General features: G+C 45.1%; 5 protein-coding genes across 5 annotated transcripts in view; 1 reads left to right on the plus strand and 4 right to left on the minus strand.

The window, feature by feature from the left end:
* Positions 1-14991, plus strand: part of LOC139559649 (dynein axonemal heavy chain 11-like) — a 34432-nt gene that overhangs the window by 18037 nt on the left and 1404 nt on the right. Inside the window, exons 15-18 of the mRNA XM_071375829.1 lie at positions 13649-13840; positions 13962-14081; positions 14167-14409; positions 14519-14701. Coding sequence (XP_071231930.1) covers positions 13649-13840; positions 13962-14081; positions 14167-14409; positions 14519-14701 — 738 coding nt within the window. The remainder of the gene's footprint in view (positions 1-13648; positions 13841-13961; positions 14082-14166; positions 14410-14518; positions 14702-14991) is intronic.
* On the minus strand, positions 980-3541 carry LOC139559961 (cyclin-dependent kinase 5 activator 1-like). Its single transcript, XM_071376445.1, has 2 exons — positions 2850-3541; positions 980-2554 (listed from the first exon to the last, which is right to left on the minus strand). The coding sequence occupies exon 2, from the start codon at positions 2540-2542 to the stop codon at positions 1586-1588; it is 957 nt and encodes a 318-aa protein (XP_071232546.1). The 5' UTR covers positions 2543-2554; positions 2850-3541; the 3' UTR covers positions 980-1585.
* Positions 4397-6634, minus strand: LOC139560070 (cyclin-dependent kinase 5 activator 1-like). The gene is made up of 2 exons (XM_071376561.1): positions 6267-6634; positions 4397-5971 (listed from the first exon to the last, which is right to left on the minus strand). The coding sequence occupies exon 2, from the start codon at positions 5957-5959 to the stop codon at positions 5003-5005; it is 957 nt and encodes a 318-aa protein (XP_071232662.1). The 5' UTR covers positions 5960-5971; positions 6267-6634; the 3' UTR covers positions 4397-5002.
* LOC139559926 (cyclin-dependent kinase 5 activator 1-like) lies at positions 7797-9976 on the minus strand. Its single transcript, XM_071376393.1, has 2 exons — positions 9687-9976; positions 7797-9391 (listed from the first exon to the last, which is right to left on the minus strand). Exon 2 carries the CDS (start codon positions 9377-9379, stop codon positions 8420-8422), a length of 960 nt encoding a protein of 319 aa, XP_071232494.1. The 5' UTR covers positions 9380-9391; positions 9687-9976; the 3' UTR covers positions 7797-8419.
* On the minus strand, positions 10866-13419 carry LOC139559927 (cyclin-dependent kinase 5 activator 1-like). Its single transcript, XM_071376394.1, has 2 exons — positions 13102-13419; positions 10866-12806 (listed from the first exon to the last, which is right to left on the minus strand). Exon 2 carries the CDS (start codon positions 12792-12794, stop codon positions 11838-11840), a length of 957 nt encoding a protein of 318 aa, XP_071232495.1. The 5' UTR covers positions 12795-12806; positions 13102-13419; the 3' UTR covers positions 10866-11837.

The following is a 14991-nucleotide window of genomic DNA, read 5'->3' on the forward strand; positions in this document are numbered from 1 at the left end:
TTTGAAGTGGGGAGCATACAGGCCTGGACTGACTGGAGGGCTAACTTAAAATGCGCTATAAAAGTAGGCTAAATTGCCTTTTCATGTAAAACGCAACATAAGAACCAGCAGTAGCTCAAATACAATCTTATACAACTTCATTCAAACGTTTTTTTAAAGAATTAAAAAAATCATACCACTGTTGATCCAATACTAGACTAAGCTCGGTTTGAATATTCAAGTACCTCCCCATCCCTAATTGCTGTCCCAATATATTATCAATATCTCACAAACTCAAATCTCTCTCTCCTCTCTCTCTCTGCTTGTGTCTGTCTGTAGGAGATATTGGGTCAGTGCATTAAAGAGCAGACGTTTAAGACCATCCTGTTCTCTGGGTAACACTAAGACAACTGATTTTGTAATGTAAATATCACTTTAAATCTGCATGAACATGACACACACACTGATAAACTCTTGTTTCCATGGTAACAGGTATCTGTACTTTACTTGAAAATGTATGTATTTTTTTACTTTAACATTTACTTGACAACATTCAGAAAGAAAATATGTGCTCGTTACATTTCGAATGCTCAGGCAGGACAGTAAAACGGTCAAATTCATACACTTATTAAGAGAACTCATCCCTAATGCCTCTGATCTGGTTTGTAAAATATTGTTAGACTGTGCCCCTGGCTTTCCATAAATAAATAAAATCAAGAACATCTGCATAATATAAGGAATTTGATATATAGCCTTTGCTTTCACTTTTGATACTTAAGTACATTTAAAACCAGATACCTTTAGACTTTTACTCAAGTAGTATTTTACTGGGTGACTTTCACTTTTACTTAAGTCATTTTCTATTAAGTATCTTTACTTTTACTCAAGTTTGACAATTGGGTTCTTTTCCCACCACTCGTAAAGTATTATCTCCACCAAGATCTCAAAAGGACATGGAAAAAATATATTTGTAAAATAATAAGGACACAACATGTGATGTTTTTAAGAAATCATAAAAAGCATTTTATTCCAAAACAGTCACACTGTTCGTTCAAATCCATCAGAACCAATGGTCCTCAAACAAACCCCTGTCCCCCAGAACTGTCCCGTGCTTGCTGTGGGGGAACATTGGTGTTCACTTCACTGTCTAAAGCGCCAGGGATGCAGCTTGTCTGTTCAACCATGATCTGAGCACTAGTCCAGTCACTCAAGGGTGCCTCCTTCCCTCTCGTGGTAGAAAGTGCACATCTCCCACAGTCAGAACAGTAGGCTGGTGGGCTGCAGCCTCAGTGTGATGTGAGCACTAGCCCAGTCACTCAAAGGTGCCTCCAATCCTCCCGTGGTAGGCAGTGCACACATCAGTCAGTCAGCTGTTACTGTAGATAGTAAGCTAAAGCCTCAGTCCTCCACACATTCATAGCTACCGATTTGTGTTCTCTTTCAAGCCAAATGAACCCTCATATTAACCCTTAAAATCTATAAAACATATTTTCTCATCAAAGCTCACCCTCTTCCCCCTCCCTCAACCAATCCTCCTCCCTCCCATTTTGAAATGTCAGGCTGTAGTTGGCACCCGCCCTCCCCTGGCCCCTCTACCCTAGGTCCCTCACTGAGAGCTGTACACACCGCTGAGCAGGCGGCTCTTCTTCTCCTCCTTCTGGCTCTCGTTCTTCAGGTCAGCAAACACCTGGGAGAAGAAGTTAGGGTCTGTGTTCATCTGGAGCATCTTGTCACTCATCAGCTTGGTGATGGACATGCAGCGGATCCAGAAGGTCTGCCCGCAGGTGTCCACCAGGAAGGGTTTCAGGGGGTAGGCGATCTCGTTGCCCATGTAGGAGCAGGTCGTGTAGAAGCAGGTGAGCAGCACGGCATGCAGCTCGTGCAAGGTGGCCACCTCGGAGGAAACCGCCTCGCGGCACAGCATGTAGAGGAAGACCACAGTGGCCGGATTGATGCAGCTCTGGTTCTGATAGCAGTTGTCCAGCAGATAACGGTCCACCACCCGCAGCCACAGCACCGGGTCCATGGAAGACATGTCCTGGAGCCGGTGGCAGCGCCGGCACAGGAACTCACCCAGGCAGCGCAGCAGCTCGCCGGTTGTAGCGTGGACCATCACCAGTCTCCTGGGCGTGTCGAGGTCCTGGACGGTCACCATCTGGGGCGTGTCGGGGGCCGTGTTTGAGTTCGATAAGGGGAACTTCTCGACCGACGAGGCGGCGTTGTTGGAGCTGTTGGAGATGTCTGGAGTGCTCTGGTCCTGGGTGGACAGCTTGTCACAGGACTGAGACTTCTCCAGGCTGAGGGTGGACAGGTTGGAGAAGGACTGAGACTTCTCCAGGTTCTCATTACTCAGATGGGCAATGTTGCTTTGGTTGGTGTTCTCGTGGTCCTGCACCTTCTTGGAGCCCTTCTTCTTCACAATCCGCCTCCATGGCGAGTAGCGCTTCAGAGTCTTGTCTTTTGCGCTCTTACCGGTCTGGACCTCTAAGTGACCCACAGCGTCCGGCCCGTCTTTGAAGAGGACTGCCTTCTCGCGGAGCGAGAGAGACATTGCGGATCCCATGGTCAATAGTGCCTGTGGAAAACAAAATGCTTCAATATTAGCTAAATGAAATGCACGGTATCAGTTCAGTTGGCCTAGCTAGCTCAGCTCTGGCTGTCTCTGAAATGGCAACCTATTCCCTACAAAGTGCACTGCTTTTGACCATTGCCAAAAGGGGTCTGGTCAAAAGCAGTGCTTTATATAGGAAACAGGGTTCCATTAGGGACAGATTCTTCATCACAGTATTAAGCATAGGCATTAATAAGTCTTATGTATTCATAAACATGAGCAATATAACGTTCCAAAGCAAAACAAAAATATTACTCACTGATTTCAAGTTGATATGTGAAAAATGATGAAGATATTTAAATATTTTCTTTGTTAATTGAAAGGTAAAGACGGGTTGTCCAGTGCTTTTAGTTCAAGGCTGTTATGGTTGTGAACATCAGAATTGTCCAAGGTTCTGAAATCGAGTTTCCACGTCGTAATAAAGAAGAATGTCATAGAGACGATTTTGTGAAAGATTGATGTTGGCAAAAATAAATAAATTAACAAATAAATAAAGTCTGATTCTCGCCATGATAGAATTTGCCTCATCTTTGCTATAGCCTAGCTCAATAAATTGAAAACGAAATAACCTCTGAGTGACTTCTACGTCACAGCGTTACATTTCTGGCCTCAATGGCTGAATAACATGTATCTGGCGAGTGTTTTGCATGGATATCAGTGGTCTGTCAAATTATATTGGCAGCTCTGTCAGGTTCCCGCTTATCTCGGTCAGCAGCAGACTCTTCTTCCCCCTAAATTATGCGTTAGTAAATTCACTTTAGCAATCTACTTCAATAATGCGCATTTAGCCTGGGGACGAATATGTGCGCGCGTATAATCGCTATTTGAAGTGCGGAGCATACAGGCCTACTTCTATGTCAGGACTGACTGGAGGGCTAGCTTAAAATGCGCTATAAAAGTAGGATGAATTGCCTTTTCATGTAAAACGCAACATAAGAACCAGCAGTAGCTCAAATAAAAGCTTATACAACTTCATCTCAACATGTTTTTTTAAAGAATTAAAAAAATCATACAACTGTTGATCCAATACTAGACTAAGCTCGGTTTGAATATTCAAGTACCTCCCCATCCCTAATTGCTGTCCCAATATATTATCAATATCTCACAAACTCAAATCTCTCTCTCTCTGCGTGTGTCTGTCTGTAGGAGATATTGGGTCAGTGCATTAAAGAGCAGACGTTTAAGACCATCCTGTTCTCTGGGTAACACTAAGACAACTGATTTTGTAATGTAAATATCACTTTAAATCTGCATGAACATGACACACACACTGATAAACTCTTGTTTCCATGGTAACTGGTACCTGTACTTTACTTGAGAATTGTTATATTTTTTAACATTTACTTTTACTTGACAACATTCAGAAAGAAAATATGTGCTCGTTACGTTTCGAATGCTCAGCAGGACAGCAAAACGGTCAAATTCATACACTTATTAAGAGAACTCATCCCTAATGCCTCTGATCTGGTTTGTAAAATATTGTTAGACTGTGCCCCTGGCTTTCCATAAATAAATAAAATCAAGAACATCTGCATAATATAAGGAATTTGATATATAGCCTTTGCTTTCACTTTTGATACTTAAGTACATTTAAAACCAGATACCTTTAGACTTTTACTCGAGTAGTATTTTACTGGGTGACTTTCATATTTGCTTGAGTCATTTTCTATTAAGTATCTTTACTTTTACTCAAGTTTGACAATTGGGTTCTTTTCCCACCACTCGTAAAGTATTATCTCCACCAAGATCTCAAAAGGACATGGAAAAAATATATTTGTAAAATAATAAGGACACAACATGTGATGTTTTTAAGAAATCATAAAAAGCATTTTATTCCAAAACAGTCACACTGTTCGTTCAAATCCATCAGAACCAATGGTCCTCAAACAAACCCCTGTCCCCCAGAACTGTCCCGTGCTTGCTGTGGGGGAACATTGGTGTTCACTTCACTGTCTAAAGCGCCAGGGATGCAGCTTGTCTGTTCAACCATGATCTGAGCACTAGTCCAGTCACTCAAGGGTGCCTCCTTCCCTCTCGTGGTAGAAAGTGCACATCTCCCACAGTCAGAACAGTAGGCTGGTGGGCTGCAGCCTCAGTGTGATGTGAGCACTAGCCCAGTCACTCAAAGGTGCCTCCAATCCTCCCGTGGTAGGCAGTGCACACATCAGTCAGTCAGCTGTTACTGTAGATAGTAAGCTAAAGCCTCAGTCCTCCACACATTCATAGCTACCGATTTGTGTTCTCTTTCAAGCCAAATGAACCCTCATATTAACCCTTAAAATCTATAAAACATATTTTCTCATCAAAGCTCACCCTCTTCCCCCTCCCTCAACCAATCCTCCTCCCTCCCATTTTGAAATGTCAGGCTGTAGTTGGCACCCGCCCTCCCCTGGCCCCTCTACCCTAGGTCCCTCACTGAGAGCTGTACACACCGCTGAGCAGGCGGCTCTTCTTCTCCTCCTTCTGGCTCTCGTTCTTCAGGTCAGCAAACACCTGGGAGAAGAAGTTAGGGTCTGTGTTCATCTGGAGCATCTTGTCACTCATCAGCTTGGTGATGGACATGCAGCGGATCCAGAAGGTCTGCCCGCAGGTGTCCACCAGGAAGGGTTTCAGGGGGTAGGCGATCTCGTTGCCCATGTAGGAGCAGGTCGTGTAGAAGCAGGTGAGCAGCACGGCATGCAGCTCGTGCAAGGTGGCCACCTCGGAGGAAACCGCCTCGCGGCACAGCATGTAGAGGAAGACCACAGTGGCCGGATTGATGCAGCTCTGGTTCTGATAGCAGTTGTCCAGCAGATAACGGTCCACCACCCGCAGCCACAGCACCGGGTCCATGGAAGACATGTCCTGGAGCCGGTGGCAGCGCCGGCACAGGAACTCACCCAGGCAGCGCAGCAGCTCGCCGGTTGTAGCGTGGACCATCACCAGTCTCCTGGGCGTGTCGAGGTCCTGGACGGTCACCATCTGGGGCGTGTCGGGGGCCGTGTTTGAGTTCGATAAGGGGAACTTCTCGACCGACGAGGCGGCGTTGTTGGAGCTGTTGGAGATGTCTGGAGTGCTCTGGTCCTGGGTGGACAGCTTGTCACAGGACTGAGACTTCTCCAGGCTGAGGGTGGACAGGTTGGAGAAGGACTGAGACTTCTCCAGGTTCTCATTACTCAGATGGGCAATGTTGCTTTGGTTGGTGTTCTCGTGGTCCTGCACCTTCTTGGAGCCCTTCTTCTTCACAATCCGCCTCCATGGCGAGTAGCGCTTCAGAGTCTTGTCTTTTGCGCTCTTACCGGTCTGGACCTCTAAGTGACCCACAGCGTCCGGCCCGTCTTTGAAGAGGACTGCCTTCTCGCGGAGCGAGAGAGACATTGCGGATCCCATGGTCAATAGTGCCTGTGGAAAACAAAATGCTTCAATATTAGCTAAATGAAATGCACGGTATCAGTTCAGTTGGCCTAGCTAGCTCAGCTCTGGCTGTCTCTGAAATGGCAACCTATTCCCTACAAAGTGCACTGCTTTTGACCATTGCCAAAAGGGGTCTGGTCAAAAGCAGTGCTTTATATAGGAAACAGGGTTCCATTAGGGACAGATTCTTCATCACAGTATTAAGCATAGGCATTAATAAGTCTTATGTATTCATAAACATGAGCAATATAACGTTCCAAAGCAAAACAAAAATATTACTCACTGATTTCAAGTTGATATGTGAAAAATGATGAAGATATTTAAATATTTTCTTTGTTAATTGAAAGGTAAAGACGGGTTGTCCAGTGCTTTTAGTTCAAGGCTGTTATGGTTGTGAACATCAGAATTGTCCAAGGTTCTGAAATCGAGTTTCCACGTCGTAATAAAGAAGAATGTCATAGAGACGATTTTGTGAAAGATTGATGTTGGCAAAAATAAATAAATTAACAAATAAATAAAGTCTGATTCTCGCCATGATAGAATTTGCCTCATCTTTGCTATAGCCTAGCTCAATAAATTGAAAACGAAATAACCTCTGAGTGACTTCTACGTCACAGCGTTACATTTCTGGCCTCAATGGCTGAATAACATGTATCTGGCGAGTGTTTTGCATGGATATCAGTGGTCTGTCAAATTATATTGGCAGCTCTGTCAGGTTCCCGCTTATCTCGGTCAGCAGCAGACTCTTCTTCCCCCTAAATTATGCGTTAGTAAATTCACTTTAGCAATCTACTTCAATAATGCGCATTTAGCCTGGGGACGAATATGTGCGCGCGTATAATCGCTATTTGAAGTGCGGAGCATACAGGCCTACTTCTATGTCAGGACTGACTGGAGGGCTAGCTTAAAATGCGCTATAAAAGTAGGATGAATTGCCTTTTCATGTAAAACGCAACATAAGAACCAGCAGTAGCTCAAATAAAAGCTTATACAACTTCATCTCAACATGTTTTTTTAAAGAATTAAAAAAATCATACAACTGTTGATCCAATACTAGACTAAGCTCGGTTTGAATATTCAAGTACCTCCCCATCCCTAATTGCTGTCCCAATATATTATCAATATCTCACAAACTCAAATCTCTCTCTCTCTGCGTGTGTCTGTCTGTAGGAGATATTGGGTCAGTGCATTAAAGAGCAGACGTTTAAGACCATCCTGTTCTCTGGGTAACACTAAGACAACTGATTTTGTAATGTAAATATCACTTTAAATCTGCATGAACATGACACACACACTGATAAACTCTTGTTTCCATGGTAACTGGTACCTGTACTTTACTTGAGAATTGTTATATTTTTTAACATTTACTTTTACTTGACAACATTCAGAAAGAAAATATGTGCTCGTTACGTTTCGAATGCTCAGCAGGACAGCAAAACGGTCAAATTCATACACTTATTAAGAGAACTCATCCCTAATGCCTCTGATCTGGTTTGTAAAATATTGTTAGACTGTGCCCCTGGCTTTCCATAAATAAATAAAATCAAGAACATCTGCATAATATAAGGAATTTGATATATAGCCTTTGCTTTCACTTTTGATACTTAAGTACATTTAAAACCAGATACCTTTAGACTTTTACTCGAGTAGTATTTTACTGGGTGACTTTCATATTTGCTTGAGTCATTTTCTATTAAGTATCTTTACTTTTACTCAAGTTTGACAATTGGGTTCTTTTCCCACCACTCGTAAAGTATTATCTCCACCAAGATCTCAAAAGGACATGGAAAAAATATATTTGTAAAATAATAAGGACACAACATGTGATGTTTTTAAGAAATCATAAAAAGCATTTTATTCCAAAACAGTCACACTGTTCGTTCAAATCCATCAGAACCAATGGTCCTCAAACAAACCCCTGTCCCCCAGAACTGTCCCGTGCTTGCTGTGGGGGAACATTGGTGTTCACTTCACTGTCTAAAGCGCCAGGGATGCAGCTTGTCTGTTCAACCATGATCTGAGCACTAGTCCAGTCACTCAAGGGTGCCTCCTTCCCTCTCGTGGTAGAAAGTGCACATCTCCCACAGTCAGAACAGTAGGCTGGTGGGCTGCAGCCTCAGTGTGATGTGAGCACTAGCCCAGTCACTCAAAGGTGCCTCCAATCCTCCCGTGGTAGGCAGTGCACACATCAGTCAGTCAGCTGTTACTGTAGATAGTAAGCTAAAGCCTCAGTCCTCCACACATTCATAGCTACCGATTTGTGTTCTCTTTCAAGCCAAATGAACCCTCATATTAACCCTTAAAATCTATAAAACATATTTTCTCATCAAAGCTCACCCTCTTCCCCCTCCCTCAACCAATCCTCCTCCCTCCCATTTTGAAATGTCAGGCTGTAGTTGGCACCCGCCCTCCCCTGGCCCCTCTACCCTAGGTCCCTCACTGAGAGCTGTACACACCGCTGAGCAGGCGGCTCTTCTTCTCCTCCTTCTGGCTCTCGTTCTTCAGGTCAGCAAACACCTGGGAGAAGAAGTTAGGGTCTGTGTTCATCTGGAGCATCTTGTCACTCATCAGCTTGGTGATGGACATGCAGCGGATCCAGAAGGTCTGCCCGCAGGTGTCCACCAGGAAGGGTTTCAGGGGGTAGGCGATCTCGTTGCCCATGTAGGAGCAGGTCGTGTAGAAGCAGGTGAGCAGCACGGCATGCAGCTCGTGCAAGGTGGCCACCTCGGAGGAAACCGCCTCGCGGCACAGCATGTAGAGGAAGACCACAGTTGCCGGATTGATGCAGCTCTGGTTCTGATAGCAGTTGTCCAGCAGATAACGGTCCACCACCCGCAGCCACAGCACCGGGTCCATGGAAGACATGTCCTGGAGCCGGTGGCAGCGCCGGCACAGGAACTCACCCAGGCAGCGCAGCAGCTCGCCGGTTGTAGCGTGGACCATCACCAGCCTCCTGGGCGTGTCGAGGTCCTGGACGGTCACCATCTGGGGCGTGTCGGGGGCCGTGTTTGAGTTGGATAAGGGGAACTTCTCAACCGACGAGGCGGCGTTGTTGGAGCTGTTGGAGATGGCTGGAGTGCTCTGGTCCTGGGTGGACAGCTTGTCACAGGACTGAGACTTCTCCAGGATGAGGGTGGACAGGTTGGAGAAGGACTGAGACTTCTCCAGGTTCTCATTACTCAGATGGGCAATGTTGCTTTGGTTGGTGTTCTCGTGGTCCTGCACCTTCTTGGAGGCCTTCTTCTTCACAATCCGCCTCCATGGCGAGTAGCGCTTCAGAGTCTTGTCTTTTGCGCTCTTACCGGTCTGGACCTCCATCAAGTGACCCACAGTGTCCGGCCCGTCTTTGAAGAGGACTGCCTTCTTGCGGAGCGAGAGAGACATTGCGGTTCCCATGGTCAATAGTGCCTGTGGAAAACAAAATGCTTCAATATTAGCAAAATGAAATGCACGGTATCAGTTCAGTTGGCCTAGCTAGCTCAGCTCTGGCTGTCTCTGAAATGGCAACCTATTCCCTACAAAGTGCACTGCTTTTGACCATTGCCCAAAGGGGTCTGGTCAAAAGCAGTGCTTTATATAGGAAACAGGGTTTCATTAGGGACAGATTCTTCATCACAGTATTAAGCATAGGCATTAATAAGTCTTATGTATTCATAAACATGAGCAATATAACGTTCCAAAGCAAAACAAAAATATTACTCACTGATTTCAAGTTGATATGTGAAAAATGATAAAGATATTTCAATATTTTCTCTGTTAATTGAAAGGTAAAGACGGGTTGTCCAGTGCTTTTAGTTCAAGGCTGTTATGGTTGTGAACATCAGAATTGTCCAAGGTTCTGAAATCGAGTTTCCACGTCGTAATAAAGAAGTATGTCATAGAGGCGATTTTGTGAAAGATTAAGTTTGATGTTGGCAAAAATAAATAAACAAATTAATAAAGTCTGATGTTCCCCATGATAGAATTTGCCTCATCTTTGCTATAGCCTAGCTCAATAAGTTGAAAACGAAATAACCTCTGAGAGACTTCTACGTCACAGCGTTACATGTCTGGCCTCAATGTCTGAATAACATGTATCTGGCGAGTGTTTTGCACGGATCTCAATGGTCTGTCAAATTTTATTGGCAGCTCTGTCAGGTTCCCGTTTATCTCGTTCACCAGCAGACTCTTCTTCCCCCTAATTTTTGCGTTAGTCATTTTACTTTAGCGATCTTCTCCAATAATGCGCATTTAGCCTGGGGACGAATATGTGCGCGCCTATAATCGCTATTTGAAGTGGGGAGCATACAGGCCTGGACTGACTGGAGGGCTAACTTAAAATGCGCTATAAAAGTAGGCTAAATTGCCTTTTCATGTAAAACGCAACATAAGAACCAGCAGTAGCTCAAATACAATCTTATACAACTTCATTCAAACGTTTTTTTAAAGAATTAAAAAAATCATACCACTGTTGATCCAATACTAGACTAAGCTCGGTTTGAATATTCAAGTACCTCCCCATCCCTAATTGCTGTCCCAATATATTATCAATATCTCACAAACTCAAATCTCTCTCTCCTCTCTCTCTCTGCTTGTGTCTGTCTGTAGGAGATATTGGGTCAGTGCATTAAAGAGCAGACGTTTAAGACCATCCTGTTCTCTGGGTAACACTAAGACAACTGATTTTGTAATGTAAATATCACTTTAAATCTGCATGAACATGACACACACACTGATAAACTCTTGTTTCCATGGTAACAGGTATCTGTACTTTACTTGAAAATGTATGTATTTTTTTACTTTAACATTTACTTGACAACATTCAGAAAGAAAATATGTGCTCGTTACGTTTCGAATGCTCAGGCAGGACAGTAAAACGGTCAAATTCATACACTTATTAAGAGAACTCATCCCTAATGCCTCTGATCTGGTTTGTAAAATATTGTTAGACTGTGCCCCTGGCTTTCCATAAATAAATAAAATCAAGAACATCTGCATAATATAAGGAATTTGATATATAGCCTTTGCTTTCACTTTTGATACTTAAGTACATTTAAAACCAGATACCTTTAGACTTTTACTCAAGTAGTATTTTACTGGGTGACTTTCACTTTTACTTAAGTCATTTTCTATTAAGTATCTTTACTTTTACTCAAGTTTGACAATTGGGTTCTTTTCCCACCACTCGTAAAGTATTATCTCCACCAAGATCTCAAAAGGACATGGAAAAAATATATTTGTAAAATAATAAGGACACAACATGTGATGTTTTTAAGAAATCATAAAAAGCATTTTATTCCAAAACAGTCACACTGTTCGTTCAAATCCATCAGAACCAATGGTCCTCAAACAAACCCCTGTCCCCCAGAACTGTCCCGTGCTTGCTGTGGGGGAACATTGGTGTTCACTTCACTGTCTAAAGCGCCAGGGATGCAGCTTGTCTGTTCAACCATGATCTGAGCACTAGTCCAGTCACTCAAGGGTGCCTCCTTCCCTCTCGTGGTAGAAAGTGCACATCTCCCACAGTCAGAACAGTAGGCTGGTGGGCTGCAGCCTCAGTGTGATGTGAGCACTAGCCCAGTCACTCAAAGGTGCCTCCAATCCTCCCGTGGTAGGCAGTGCACACATCAGTCAGTCAGCTGTTACTGTAGATAGTAAGCTAAAGCCTCAGTCCTCCACACATTCATAGCTACCGATTTGTGTTCTCTTTCAAGCCAAATGAACCCTCATATTAACCCTTAAAATCTATAAAACATATTTTCTCATCAAAGCTCACCCTCTTCCCCCTCCCTCAACCAATCCTCCTCCCTCCCATTTTGAAATGTCAGGCTGTAGTTGGCACCCGCCCTCCCCTGGCCCCTCTACCCTAGGTCCCTCACTGAGAGCTGTACACACCGCTGAGCAGGCGGCTCTTCTTCTCCTCCTTCTGGCTCTCGTTCTTCAGGTCAGCAAACACCTGGGAGAAGAAGTTAGGGTCTGTGTTCATCTGGAGCATCTTGTCACTCATCAGCTTGGTGATGGACATGCAGCGGATCCAGAAGGTCTGCCCGCAGGTGTCCACCAGGAAGGGTTTCAGGGGGTAGGCGATCTCGTTGCCCATGTAGGAGCAGGTCGTGTAGAAGCAGGTGAGCAGCACGGCATGCAGCTCGTGCAAGGTGGCCACCTCGGAGGAAACCGCCTCGCGGCACAGCATGTAGAGGAAGACCACAGTGGCCGGATTGATGCAGCTCTGGTTCTGATAGCAGTTGTCCAGCAGATAACGGTCCACCACCCGCAGCCACAGCACCGGGTCCATGGAAGACATGTCCTGGAGCCGGTGGCAGCGCCGGCACAGGAACTCACCCAGGCAGCGCAGCAGCTCGCCGGTTGTAGCGTGGACCATCACCAGTCTCCTGGGCGTGTCGAGGTCCTGGACGGTCACCATCTGGGGCGTGTCGGGGGCCGTGTTTGAGTTCGATAAGGGGAACTTCTCGACCGACGAGGCGGCGTTGTTGGAGCTGTTGGAGATGGCTGGAGTGCTCTGGTCCTGGGTGGACAGCTTGTCATAGGACTGAGACTTCTCCAGGCTGAGGGTGGACAGGTTGGAGAAGGACTGAGACTTCTCCAGGTTCTCATTACTCAGATGGGCAATGTTGCTTTGGTTGGTGTTCTCGTGGTCCTGCACCTTCTTGGAGCCCTTCTTCTTCACAATCCGCCTCCATGGCGAGTAGCGCTTCAGAGTCTTGTCTTTTGCGCTCTTACCGGTCTGGACCTCTAAGTGACCCACAGCGTCCGGCCCGTCTTTGAAGAGGACTGCCTTCTCGCGGAGCGAGAGAGACATTGCGGATCCCATGGTCAATAGTGCCTGTGGAAAACAAAATGCTTCAATATTAGCTAAATGAAATGCACGGTATCAGTTCAGTTGGCCTAGCTAGCTCAGCTCTGGCTGTCTCTGAAATGGCAACCTATTCCCTACAAAGTGCACTGCTTTTGACCATTGCCAAAAGGGGTCTGGTCAAAAGCAGTGCTTTATATAGGAAACAGGGTTCCATTAGGGACAGATTCTTCATCACAGTATTAAGCATAGGCATTAATAAGTCTTATGTATTCATAAACATGAGCAATATAACGTTCCAAAGCAAAACAAAAATATTACTCACTGATTTCAAGTTGATATGTGAAAAATGATGAAGATATTTAAATATTTTCTTTGTTAATTGAAAGGTAAAGACGGGTTGTCCAGTGCTTTTAGTTCAAGGCTGTTATGGTTGTGAACATCAGAATTGTCCAAGGTTCTGAAATCGAGTTTCCACGTCGTAATAAAGAAGAATGTCATAGAGACGATTTTGTGAAAGATTGATGTTGGCAAAAATAAATAAATTAACAAATAAATAAAGTCTGATTCTCGCCATGATAGAATTTGCCTCATCTTTGCTATAGCCTAGCTCAATAAATTGAAAACGAAATAACCTCTGAGTGACTTCTACGTCACAGCGTTACATGTCTGGCCTCAATGGCTGAATAACATGTATCTGGCGAGTGTTTTGCATGGATATCAATGGTCTGTCAAATTTTATTGGCAGCTCTGTCAGGTTCCCGTTTATCTCGTTCACCAGCAGACTCTTCTTACCCCTAAATTGTGCGTTAGTAAATTCACTTTAGCAATCTACTTCAATAATGCGCATCTCTCTCTCTCTCTCTCTCTAGGATATATTGGATCAGTGCAGTAGAGAGCAGGAGTTTAAGACCATCCTGTTCTCTCTGTGTTATTTTCATGCCTGTGTGGCTGAGAGGCGCAAGTTCGGTCCTCAGGGTTGGAACAGGAAATACCCCTTTAACACTGGAGACCTCACCATCTCTGTCAATGTGCTCTACAACTACCTGGAGGCCAACTCACAGGTCACCGTTTACCGTGTTATAGTGATCAGGATGGTGATAGTGATGATGATTGATGATGATTGATGATGCTGATGTTGATGATGAGTCATTGTTCATGTATTTGGCGTGTGTGTGTGTTCAGGTGCCGTGGGAGGACTTGCGCTATCTGTTTGGAGAGATCATGTACGGAGGTCACATCACAGACGACTGGGACAGAAGACTCTGTAGAACCTACCTGGAGGAATACATGCAGCCCAACCAGGTAGGTGTGTGTGTGTGTGTGTGTGTGTGTGTGTGTGATGATTGTGATGATAGTGTTACAAAGAAACCCACACCCTTTCCACCAGTCTGACAGGAAGTTGGCTCTAGCTCCGGGCTTTGTGGTTCCCTCCAACTTGGACTACCAGGGTTACCATGGCTACATAGATGAGATGCTGCCCCATGAGAGCCCGGTGCATTATGGGCTACACCCCAACGCAGAGATAGAGTTTCTGACGGTGACCTCTGATAACCTCTTCCACACACTGCTGGAGCTGCAGTCACCTGACTCTGTGATGGGAGAGGGGGCTTCACAGACCGTAGAGGAGAAGGTGTATGAGAGACACACACACAGACACGCACATTTAAACACACGCACACATTTAAATACACACACATACACTGGACCCCACACACACTCATCTCTCATCCTCTCTGCAGGTGAAGACCATCCTAGACGAAGTGTTGGAGAAGCTTCCAGAAGAGTACAACATGTCAGACATCACGTCTAAGACAGCTGAGAGATCACCATACATCCTGGTCTGCTTCCAGGAGTGTGAACGTATGAACACGCTCATCTACGAGATACGACGCTCGCTCAAGGAGCTGGACCTGGGGCTGAAGGTGGGTTAGGGGCTAGGTTTTTACATTTATTTAACCGTAATTTAACTAGGCAAGTCAGTTAAGAACACATTCTTATTTACAATGACGGCCTACCCCGGCCGACGCCGGGCAATTGTGCGCCCCCTAAGGACTCCCCATCACGGTGATACAGCCTGGATTCGAACCAGGTTACTGTAGTGATGCCTCTTGCACTGAGATGCAGTGCCTTAGACCGCTGCGCCACTCGGGAGCCCATGATCAGCTGGTAAATTAGACTAGGACTGATGGAAGACATAAGGGCGAATGGGTCG

The sequence above is a fragment of the Salvelinus alpinus genome, chromosome 30 (assembly GCF_045679555.1).
Source record: "Salvelinus alpinus chromosome 30, SLU_Salpinus.1, whole genome shotgun sequence".
Taxonomy (NCBI): Eukaryota; Metazoa; Chordata; class Actinopteri; order Salmoniformes; family Salmonidae; genus Salvelinus; species Salvelinus alpinus.

Bases quoted from the DNA above. Each gene is read 5' to 3' on its own strand.
- LOC139559961 (XM_071376445.1), bottom strand. From the start codon at position 2,542: ATGGGATCCGCAATGTCTCTCTCGCTCCGCGAGAAGGCAGTCCTCTTC.
- LOC139560070 (XM_071376561.1), bottom strand. From the start codon at position 5,959: ATGGGATCCGCAATGTCTCTCTCGCTCCGCGAGAAGGCAGTCCTCTTC.
- LOC139559926 (XM_071376393.1), bottom strand. From the start codon at position 9,379: ATGGGAACCGCAATGTCTCTCTCGCTCCGCAAGAAGGCAGTCCTCTTC.
- LOC139559927 (XM_071376394.1), bottom strand. From the start codon at position 12,794: ATGGGATCCGCAATGTCTCTCTCGCTCCGCGAGAAGGCAGTCCTCTTC.